Genomic DNA, 12,070 nt, shown 5'->3' on the forward strand with positions numbered 1-12,070 from the left:
ACCACCAATCAAAGAAAACACATGGTGGAACTTGTGGTTCTAGCAGTATATGTAGCAGAGGGTGGCCTAGTCAGTCATCAATGGGAGGCCCTTGGTCCTGTGAAGGCTCTATGCCCCAGTATAGNGGAATGCCAGGGCCAGGAATGGGAGTGGGTGTGTTGGGGAGTAGGGGGAGGGGGGATAGGGAATTTTCAGAGGGAAAACTAGGAAAGGTGATAACATTTGAAATGTAAAGAAAATGTGTAATAAAAAAAGACAGCTGGATTTATATTGGATACCAGGTGCATTTCAATACAACTAGATTAATATTTTATAAAAAGAAAGAGGAGTCTGGTAGCAGATGGTGGCATCATTGTGGGCACTCCTTTTCTTTTTAAATGCAGTACCAGTAGTGGATATTTTGTTATAGCAGCAGAAATCAAATTTTAGTGACATGCTCACACATTAACAGATGTTTGAGTTGTTTCCAGTTTGGGGCTATAAACAAAATTGCCATCAATGTTTGTATACAATGTATATCATTGCCAGACTTACCCAGATCTGAAAATGGTCAGAGAGTTTACAGGAATCAGTTTTTTATTTCCACCATGTGAATCTTGGGGATTGAATTTAAGTTTTCAGGGTTGGTGGCCAGCAGCTTTAGACATATGGCCTTCTTATTGTCCCATCAGCTTTGATGATGATGATGATGATGATGATGATGATGCATATACACGCAATAATAATAAATATATTTTAACGGCATTTTGTAGTTTATATCTGTAATTGTGTCAAAATATATGTAACTTAAAGAAAACTGGTATTTTAATGTTCATTTTCACAACACATAAATGTAGAGCAGGCATACCATGTTATTTGTGAGGATTGAAAAATATCAAAATCCATGGGTGCTCCTGTCTCAAGTAGAATATCTTAATATTTTACAAACAGCCCCTCACATCCTCCCACATTCTTTAAATAATCTCTGCACTACTCGTAACACCAAACATAGTGTGGGTAGGATATAGGTAGGCTAAACATTTGTCATGCTGTGCTGCTTATGGACAAAGGGAAAGAAATATGTACATTCACCACAGGCATGGTATTTATACTCAGTTGTCTGGTGTATTACTCTAACATAGTTTGTCTGCTTGGAGCTGCAGTGGTGGAACATGAAGATACTGAGGGCTGAACCTGCATCTCTGTATTTACTTAGACTTTCTCAGCTTCTTTAACAAGGCTTTGTGATTTGTACATTTTTTCATAACTCAGATCTATCTCTAAATATTACATTTTATGCCACTAAAGATGGTATTTTAAAATTGTAATTTCAGCTGATTGTTGAGTATCTAGAATGCAGTTGATTTTCAATATTGTTCTCATAATCTGAAATCTTATAAAGCTCATTCATTGGTTCTAGTGATTTTTTTCATATTCTACATTTTTAATTATTTTTTTAAACAATCTAGTCATTGCCTCCCTTCTGGTCCACCCTCCCACAGTTCCTCATCCCATTCCTCCTCCCCTTGTCTCCAAGAAGATGCCCCCCCCTTTCCAGACCTCCCCACTCCCTGGGGCCTCAAGTCTCTTGAGGGTTAGGTGCATCTTCTCTCACTGAGGCCAGACCAGGCAGTCCTCTGCTGTGTATGTGTCTGGGGGCCTCGTACCTGCTAGCATATGCTACCTGGTTGGTGGCTCAGTATCTGTGAGATCTCGGAGGTCCAGGTTTGTTGAGACTGCTACTCTTCCTACGGGGTCACCCTCCTCCTCAGCTTCTTCCAGTCTTTCCCTAATTCAACTACAGAGCTCCCCCACTTGAGTCTCATGGTTGGGTGTAAGTATCTGTTTCTGTCTCAGTCAGCTGCTTGTTGGGCTTCTCAGAGGGCAGCCACGCTAGGCTTCTCTCTATAAGCACACCATAGCATCAGTAATAGTGTCAGGCCTTGGAGCCTCTTGAGATGGATCCCAAGTTGGGTTGGTCACTGGTTGGCCTTTCCCTCAGTCTCTGCTTCATTTCTGTCCCTGCAGTTCTTTTGGGCAGGAGCAATTCTAGGTCAGAGTTTTTGACTGTGGGATGACAACCCCATCCCTCCACTTGATGCCCTGTCTTTCTACTGGAGGTGGACTCTACAAGTTCCCTCTCCCCATGTTGGGCATTTCATCTAAGGTCCCTCCCTTTGAGTCCTGAGATTCTCTCACCTCCTGGGTCTCTGGTACATTCTAGAGGGTCGCCCCACCTTCCTTCCCCCCACCAAAGTTTCATATTTCCATTCATTTTGCTGGTCCTTAGGGCTTCTCTTCTGTCTTCTCTCCCCCATACCTGGTTATGTTCCCCTTTCCCCCTCCCCTCTCCTACCCAGGTCCCTCCCTCCCTCTACCTCCCCTCAGCTTGTTGACCTTCTTGAGTTCTGTGAATTGTATTCTAGATATTTTATACTTTTTTGGCTAATATCCACTTATTAGTAAAAACATATTATGCATGTCCTTTTAGGTCTGAGTTACCTCACTCAGGATNATCAGCCTAACTAGAGTGTCATCAGCCTAACCAGAGTGTCATCAGCCTAACTAGAGTGTCATCAGCCTAACTAGAGTGCCATCAGCCTAACCAGAGTGTCATCAGCCTAACTAGAGTGTCATCAGCCTAACTAGAGTGTCATCAGCCTAACTAGAGTGTCATCAGCCTAACTAGAGTGCCATCAGCCTAACTAGAGTGCCATCAGCCTAACTAACTAGAGTGCCATCAGCCTAACTAACTAGAGTGTCATCAGCTTGCTTGTCCTTCAGAGACCCAGCTTTGGATTTGGTTCTTCTCTTGTCATCATTATGTCCTTTCTCCTGCATCAGGTTTGATTGGCTCCTCTTTTTCTACAGCCTTCTTAATACTGCTTCCACGGTCCCCATGGTCACATGATGTTTTTACTATAGTTTGAATGTGAGCATCCCTCTAAAATCCCAACATGGGAGCCTAATACCCAATGTGGTTGTATTTAGAAGTGAGTATTTGGGGAAGAGATTGAGCATCAACACTCCACCCTCTTAGGAAGGTTTGATGCTCTTATAAAAGGAGCTGAATGTAATGTCTTCATGCTTTTTTTTTTTTTTGTCTTTCTCTTCCCCTGCCTCTGTGAATATATAGTTTTACTTCATTCAGAGACTATAACAGACATAACAGAAAATAACGATGTCTCTAAACGGAAGCAAGACGTGGCCCCTGAGTCTGCCAATTTAGCCCCTGCAAATATGATAGGTAAGCTGCTCCTTTTTATAAACTCCTTCATCTGTGATATTCATAGCCTTGGGAAGAAATAGTGACTGCTGTGTATTCATTTTCATTCATTTTAACATCTCTTCTAATTTCCTTTACTTTAATAAAACATTAAAAACACATTACATTTGAACTTATTTACCATGTGTGTGTGTGTTGGGTATGAGTGTGTATGCCCCACAGCATGCCTGTGACATCCATGTGACAACCAATGGAGGCTGGCTCTCTTCTTCCATCTTATGTGTTCTAAGGTTTGAACTGAGGTGGTCATTGTTGGCTAATGTAGTAAGGTGGCCCTACAAGTTCTTATTCACGTTTCAGACTACTAAAGTATTTAGTTCTTCAGACTCCTTCAGCCTTGTCAGGTCTTGTGCCTACTTTGGGGAACCATAAGGTTATCACACTGCTGCACTTCTCCAGGGGAAGAGCTCAGACTATACCATATAAGGTTATCACACTGCTGCACTTCCCCAGGGAAAGAGCACAGACTATACCATGCTTCCACTTTGAGACCTTGCCCCTCCAGATCCATGAAACATCCAAGCAATTATGCTGCAGCTCTGCACACTCAACTCTGAAGCCACAGGAGGCATTTGAACAGCTTAGAGAAGTCCCCAGCAAACAGCCGCGTGGCACCTCCTACAGCCTTGAAGGCATGAGATAACCCAGACCTGAAAGGCTCTGTCCTCCAGAGTCCCCACAAGATAAGCAAGCAGACCTTCTTGAATGGCATGTGCAACACTCCTTCCCTTTGAGGAGCAGTTGAACATCCTGTTCTCAACTTAGCCTATTGTTGCCTGTGCAGGTTAGCATGTTACGGTTAACATCAGCTTATGGAGCCTTGGATATTAATATCCTGCCTAACAGAGCTGCATCTGAGCTAACGCTACAATCTAACAACATCTTCATCCCAGGCTGAGATGTCCCATGTCTTTGCTAATGGGGATTACAGGCAAGGAAGGGGCACAGGCACTAAGGCAAAGTATCCACAATAGACTAATCAATGAAGCCCATTTTCTACAGATGCCACAATTATAGGCCACATTTGGTAGCACACAGCTATAAACCCAGTATTCAAGAGGCAGGAGCAGGATGATTGCAACAAATTTTGAAATAGTCTGGTCTATACCGCAAGTTCTATGTCAACCAGTGCTATATAATGAAAGTCTGTCTCAAAAAAAAAAAGAAAAGCCACTGTCTAATATTGATAAAGGCAGCTATTGGCCTATCATATCTTATAGGAATATAAAAAAGATGATAAAATAAGCACTGTAATTCCTCACGAGAAGCAGGGTAACACCCTAGCAATAGACCCTAGTGGAAAAGAAAATAAACAGATTATCTAAAGAGAATTCAGAAAGTGAGCTAAAAGAAATTTCGATTCTTAGTGAGATAAGAAACTATAATGAATTTATACAATGAATTTATGAAATTCTTGGGCAAATGGATGTATTTGGAGGATATCATCCTTAGTGAGGTAACCCAATCACAAAAGAAGTCACTAGATATGTACTCACTGATAAGCGGATATTAGCCCAGAAACTTGGAATATCCAAGACACATTAAGGAAAACAGAAGAAAATCAAGAAGGATGACCATTTGTGGATACTTCATTCCTCCTTAGAATAAGGAACATAACTCTCATGAAAGGTTATAGGTACAGAGACAAAATTTAGAGCTAAGATGAAAGGATGGACTATCCAGAGAGTACCCCATTCGGGAGTCCATCCCATCAGCAGCCACCAAACCTAGATACTAATGCTCATGCCAGCAAGATACTGCTGAAGGGACCCTGATATTGCGGCCTCTTGTGAGGCTATGCCAGTGCCTGGTAAACACCGAAATGGATGCTCACAGCCAGCTACTGGATGGAACACAGGGTCCCCAATGGAGGAACTAGAGAAAGTACCCAAGTACCTGAAGGGGGCTGCAACCCTGTAGGTGGAACAACAACAGGAACTAACCAGTACCCCCGGGGTTTGTGTTTCTAGCTGCATATGTAGCAGAAGATGACCTAATTGGCCATCAGTGGGAATAGAGGCTCCTTGGTCTTCCAAACTCTATATGACCTAGCACAAGGCAAGGCCTGGGCCAAGTAGTGGGAGTGGGTGGGTAGGGGAACAGAGGTGGGGGGAGGGGTATGGGTAACTTTCGGGATAGCATTTGAAATGTAAATAAAGAAAATAATAATAATAATAAAAAAAAAAGAAGACAGTTCATAACATGAATGAAAGAGGCATCGGGGAGACAAATCACACAAAAAAGTCCCAGCAAGAGATATTGGCACTAAAGAACTCAAGAAATAAAATTTAGGACATGGCAAAGAACTTCAATATAATTGATCAGAGAGAAGAAAGAATTTCTGAGATTAAAGTCCTGAAATAGTTTTAAAATGGAGAATACTTTGTGGATCTATGAGATAGCATTTTATAAGCAAACATGTGTTACAGGTGTTTCAGAAAAGGAGATGAGGGAAGGCATAGAAAAGCCCTTTTCTTTGGGCTGGAGAGATGACCCAACAGCTAGGAGCACTTGCCCCTCTTGCAGAGGACCTATGTGGCTCATGACCACGTGTAACTCCAGGTCTGAGGAATTCAGTGTCTTCTTCTGGCCTCAGCTGGCACCAAGCATGCACACATCATGCATACATACATTCAGGTAGTCGTGTGCATAAAATCAAAGCTAAAACACTTTTAAAGAAATAAATGAAAAATACCTTCAGAAAAACAATTGCTGTAATTATGGGGAAACTGTTCACAAGGCCCAAGAAATTCAACAGACACCTTAATAAATTTGACCAAAACCAACCTCTCTGATTTGTATTGCAGTCAAACTGGCAAAGGAACAAGGCAAAACAAAAAAACAAACAAGCAAACAAACAAACAAAAAACCAAAACACACACACAAAATCCATCTCTAAAAACAGTAAAAAAAAAAAAAAAAACAAACAGCATTAGTATCTTAGAAGGTTAACAACAGACTTCTCAACAGAAACATTAAAGGTTGGGAGAAAATGGGTGTCTTAGAGTTTCCATTGCTGTGAAGATACACCATGACCACAGCAGCTCTTATAGAGGAACATTTGATTGGGGCTGGCTTACAGTTTCAGAGACTCAGTCCATTATTGTCATGGCAGGAGACATGACATCATACAGCCAGACAAGGGTCTGGAGAAGGGGCTGAGAGCTCCGCAGCCTGATTATCAGACAGCAGGAAGTGAACTGGGACACTGCCTCCAACAAGGCTGTACCTCCCTATAATGCCAATCTCGTGAACCTATGGGGGCAAATTTTTCTCAAATCACCGTGATGTGATGTGTTCAAAGACACAAAAGGAAAAAAAATGTCAAGTAAGAACAGCATGGCCAACAAGACTGTGCTTCAGAGGTAAAGGAGAGAGGCAGGCTTCCAAGATAACTAAAACCTGAAGGCGTTCATCATTGTTAGAGCAGCCTTACAGGAAATGGGAACGAAATGCAACAGAAAGCTGGGCGGTGGTGGCGCACGCCTTTAATCCCAGTACTTGGGAGGCAGAGACAGGGGGATCTCTGAGTTTGAGGCCATTGTGGTCTACAGAGTGAATTCCAAGTCAGCCAGAGCTACACAGAGAAACCCTGTCTCAAAAAAATCAAAACAAGACAAACAAACAAAACCCCAAACAAATGGAAAGGACAGAACTCAGCAGTAGAGTCGATGAATGAAAGGGAAAGGAAATCAAATCCCACAAATACAGAAGCCCATCGGAGCACAAAGACGAATAAGGGAGGAAAAATGATACATACAAGAACCAGAAATGTGTCTAATGATATATACAACAACCAGAGACGACAGAAATGTATCTTTAATTTTCAGTGATGACCTCGAATGCAAAAGGATTAAAGTCTCCATTTAAAGGAGAAAGGCTGGCTAAATCAATTTTTTAAAAACTATTTTATTGTGTTTTATGTTTGGATGTTTTGCTTGCATGTGAGAAATGTCTTTATTGGTAAAGAGATACCTGGGCAGAAAGTGAAGGGATGGGAAAAGACATACCGTGTAAATGGAACCAAAAAGTGAACAATTATTTTATATGAAACATTACTTTAAAACAAACTGAAAAGAAAGTCGCTACTTATAAATAAATGGATTGATCCAAGAAAAGGAAGTGTGATCATAAATGAATATGTACCCAGTGCTGGATAACACATATGTACCCAGTGCTGGGTGACACATATGTACCCAGTGCTGGGTGACACATATGTACCCAGTGCTGGGTAACACACTGCAGACAACTGGCATTAGTAGTAAAAGGGGTCAGACGCCAATACAACATCCCATGTTCATCTATGAACAGATAGATCATCCAGATACAAAATCAATAGACATTAGAATTCAACTCTGTAATAGACCAAGTAGACCTAGGAATTGCAAACCATCATATCTAACATACTGAATATACCTTTCTCTTATCCACACACAGAGGACATTTTCCAGGATAGCTCATAGAAGTTAGGCCAAAGCCAGTCTCAGCAAAATGTAAAAGTTGAAGTCATAGCATTTATTTTCTTGGCCTCAATAAAACCTGTAATTAACAAGAGGATTTTTAGATATGGTACAAATACAAATCTTGGGACCGAAGCAACATGCTACCGAGTCAATGAGTTACTGAAGAAACCAAAGAGGAAGATTTGAAAATGGAGACAATAATGAAAACAAACACATGAGTGTAGCAGAGCCAGTGCTGAGGGGATTTTGAAAAAAGCAATAGCCACATTTCAAAAGAGAAAGAGTACAAATCAAAACCTATTCGCGGAAACTCAAGACATTAGAAAAACTGTAACAAAGCAAACCTAAAGTTAGTAGAGGACAAGAAATGGAACAGAATTGAGACTAAAAGATTAGTCAGGGAGCTCAGATTAGCTTCTTGAAAAGATAAAAGACCCATATTTTAAATATAGCAGTGGACATTGCTAAACATCATAACTTAGCACCACAGAAAGAACGGGCTCACTGGAGCAGTAATGAACAATTATATGTAACAAACTGGAAGCCTAGAAGAAACAGACTTCTAGACATAGGACCCACTAAGACTGAACCATGGGGACACAGAAAACCTGAAACAAGAATGAGTCATGGGATTTAATTGGAAGGGTAAGTCTCTTGTATTAACTCTCTAGTTGCTGTGACTAAATATCTGACAGACAAAACAAACTCTACAATGGAGGAAGGGTTTATTTCAGCTCGTGGGTCAAGGGATTCCATCCATGTTGGCAGGGAAGAGGTGGTGGCTGGAGTCTGAGGCAGCTGGTCACATTGAGTGGCCAGTTAGGAAGCAGTCAGTGATGTGTTGATAGTGTTCAGCTAGCTTCCTTCCGTCTGGCCTCCGGCCTATGGCATGGTACCACCCACATTTAGGGTAGGTCTTCCTGCCTGGATTAACCTAATGTAGTTGACAAACACACCCAGAGGTGTGCTTCCAAGGTCAAAGCTGAGAGTATAGACACTCCATGTCCAAACCAAAAAAAAAAAGTCAGCGTCCGAATGGTTTTACTTTTGAATTTCACCAAACTTCCAAAGAACTAATACAACGTCTTCACAGACTATTCCAGTAAATTGAAAGGGAGGGAGCCCTTCCAAACTCATTCTAAGAGGTCAGCATTATTCCGTATCCAAAGCTAGACAGGGCTACAACAACAACAAAAATTCAACACACCAATATTCCTGGTTAACATAAACTCATATTGGTGTAACCAGCTGCCCTGAGAGTGCACTGGAGGCCTCCTCCACAGGAGGAAATAAGTGCCTGCAACTATAAACTTGGTCAAAAGCCTATGTCTGAGGATTTATGGGATCAAAGGAGGAACATACTACCATTGTTTCCCTAGTTAGATATGTTGTCAAGCATCCTTCTAAATATTTCCATTTATATCCCTAGACTAGTGCCACCCTCTGCCTGGGTCACAGAAGTTCCTTTTTGCGAAGGGGAACAGTTAATGCAGAGACACAAAATTGGTCGAAGTGCTGAGAATAATTAACTATTTATGATCATCCCTGAATGAGACATTTATTTCCACCCCTCAAGATTCAGAACCGTCAGTGAAGAAGGGTAGGAAGACTGTAAGAGGCAGAGGATGGGATGGGGGTTGTGAATGCTGCCTTCTGGACCCCAGTAGCTATTGCCATGTAAGAAACCTACACAACAAGATCAAGGTGGTCAGTAAACATTCCGACACACAGAGGCGGGACTTAGGTGGCTCTCCTCACAGCTGAGGAGGTAGTGACAGTTGATGGCTGCTGGGGACGGAGGTGTGACCTCAGAGAGGGTGCCCATGTTCCACACGCTTGCACATGCAGGCAAGACCAATTGGACTCAATGGGTTATTTTAAAAAAAAAAATAGGACATTAAGAAAGAAACAAGTATTGCAGAGGGTCTGACAGGGGTCACAGAGGGAATTCGAGTTGAATATGATTAAGATACTTTGTATACAGGAATGAAGTTGTCAAATAAATAAAATATATGCAAAAATGAATTATACCTGAGGAATTAGATATGGTATTTACTATGATCCGATCATTACATACTACATACATGTATTGAATTGCTACTGTATACCCTATATATACTATTTTGATAATTGAAAAACTGAACTTGTTTGTTCCAAATATTAGGGGATTTTCCAGATGTCTTTGGGGGAATTCTTAGTGGAGGCTGGGATTGGAGCTCAGGTTTGGTTTTGTTCTTGTTTTTGTTTTTTATTTGCTAAGCCTACATTGTATTCCTGAGCTAGACCCACAGCTCCAACTTCTCCAGCAATATTGCTATTGTTTTCTACTTTAAATTCCTATTTCCAGAGAATATAATTGGAATGATTAGTCCCTTTGTATTTACTGTGACTATTTTTATACCTATAATATAGCCTATCTGTAGATTTCCCCATGTATATATATGTAAATAACACATTCTATAATTGGATAGAGTATACTATGAATGTTAATTAAGTCAATAGTAAAACCTTTATTACTTTGGATAATAGTATGATTCTTAAATCTATTTGGTATAATATTAATTGAAACCCTGACTTTTCTCTAGTGTTGGTATGACCTACCTTTTAAAAGTATTTACCACTATTTATGTTTTTAATATCTAAAATGAGTGTTTTGCAGGAAACATACAGTTGGGATAACCTTCCTTCCTTGAGTTATTACATTCTTTATTTGGGTCCCATAATTCCTCACTATATTTTTTTAATTCTCAAATAACTGTAATAAAATTTTTTTCATTGTACTTTACCCACTTTTAAAGTTGATTTTCTACCTGAAGGTGGTTCTGAATTCCCTAGCTCCTTCACCTACCAGTTTTTCTACCAACAAGGTGTATTAGGCCTCTAGTATGTGACATTTTTCTGGGTATTGGGAACATGATAGCAAACGAGTCAAAGTTCCCCCAAGAAACTCCCATTCTGATGGGGCAAAGTGTTCATTTTTGAGGTGTAGGTTGAAACAGGAGCTCACCCTGAAGCCCAGGCTGGCCTCCAGCTTGTAATCCTGCTGGGAATTGAGGAGCATGACATCACAGCTGACCACGTGAAGACAATGTCAGTCACTGCCTACTGAGCACCCTTGTATCACACAACCACTTTTGTGTGTCCTGGAGGGATGAACTGGAGGATTATCTGTAAGGTTTGCATAGAATTGTGTAATGGCTGAAAGTCTAGAGTAAGTCAGTGGTGGGCTGGAATCAGTGCTAACATACAAGCGATGACTGTGAGCTCGCAATGTAGTAAACAAAAGCATGGAGAGTGACAGCTGAGATATCTGTTTATCTTTTCTCTCTCCCACAGGACTTCAGGAAAAAGGGCCTACAACAGAAAAGTCATAGGAAAACTCTGGCCAGACTCCAAACTTCCGAGATATTCAAACTCTCCATTTCACGGCAATCCTGACGCAGGAGACTCTCAAACCACCAAATTTCCTCCAGTGAGAGCATTGTTCTACTAAGACTTGCCAAGGAGATTATCAAGCCATTAGTATCTCCCCAAGGGAGTTATTAGTGTCATACCACCAGTAACCCCTAAGAGAATACTATACCTCAAGGACCCCCCAAAGATGACAATGCTATGTCAGAGCTTCCAAAAGGAACCTTGAACCACCAAAGTGTCCTAAGAGGGGTGTGAGATCACTAATGCTCCCCTTAACAGTACCATGTTTCCTGAGGGGGGAATATCAAACAACCAGCGTTCCTATAGAGCACATCAAACCTACAAGTTCCCGATTAGGGGATCACTAGGCACACTCCTCACTGAACAACAGTATAACCTCTGTAAACTAAATCCATTCCCAGGAATCTGTTTACATGGCGTATTCCTCCTCAATTATATCTTTCTTCTCCCACTGGAGAAAATTTAGCCTTACCTTGCCCTTGGTGATGTAGGGTGTGGTCAAGGAGGCTCACACCAAGACCTCTGAAGCTTTCAGGAGCAGCACTCTGGCCCAGCTGATACGGGATGATCCTCAGGAGACAGGCCAGGGCAAACAGTGGTACCCAGCCATGGACCTGGAGCTGGTGCTCTCTGGGTTTGCAGGGCTGGCTCACCTTATGCTTCTGTTGTGCTTCCTGCTGAAGGAGTGTCTAGTCATGTCAGCTTATAATAAAGGCAACCTCTCAGGAAACCAGTGTGTCCTCTGCCCCTCTGTGGTCGCCTAGGCTGATAAAGACTGTGGGGTGGTGCAGCAGTGACATTTTCCTAAGCCAGGGAAGGAGAGGTGGCATAGACATGAGCCAGGACAGCTCTCATCCCACCCTCGTTTTCTGACCTGTGTGCAGTGGGTTGCTCCCGAATGCCTGGG

The 12,070-nt window shown here is 41.7% G+C and overlaps 1 protein-coding gene across 1 annotated transcript in view; it reads left to right on the forward strand.

Annotated features, from left to right (window-relative positions):
- Positions 1-12,070, forward strand: part of Gdpd4 (glycerophosphodiester phosphodiesterase domain containing 4) — a 94,549-nt gene extending 82,479 nt beyond the window's left edge. Inside the window, exons 16-17 of the mRNA XM_021206994.1 lie at positions 3,116-3,226; positions 11,065-12,070. Of these exons, the coding sequence (XP_021062653.1) occupies positions 3,116-3,226; positions 11,065-11,102 (149 nt within the window). The 3' untranslated portion in view covers positions 11,103-12,070. The remainder of the gene's footprint in view (positions 1-3,115; positions 3,227-11,064) is intronic.

The sequence above is a fragment of the Mus pahari genome, chromosome 1, assembly GCF_900095145.1.
Source record: "Mus pahari chromosome 1, PAHARI_EIJ_v1.1, whole genome shotgun sequence".
Lineage (NCBI taxonomy): Eukaryota > Metazoa > Chordata > Mammalia > Rodentia > Muridae > Mus > Mus pahari.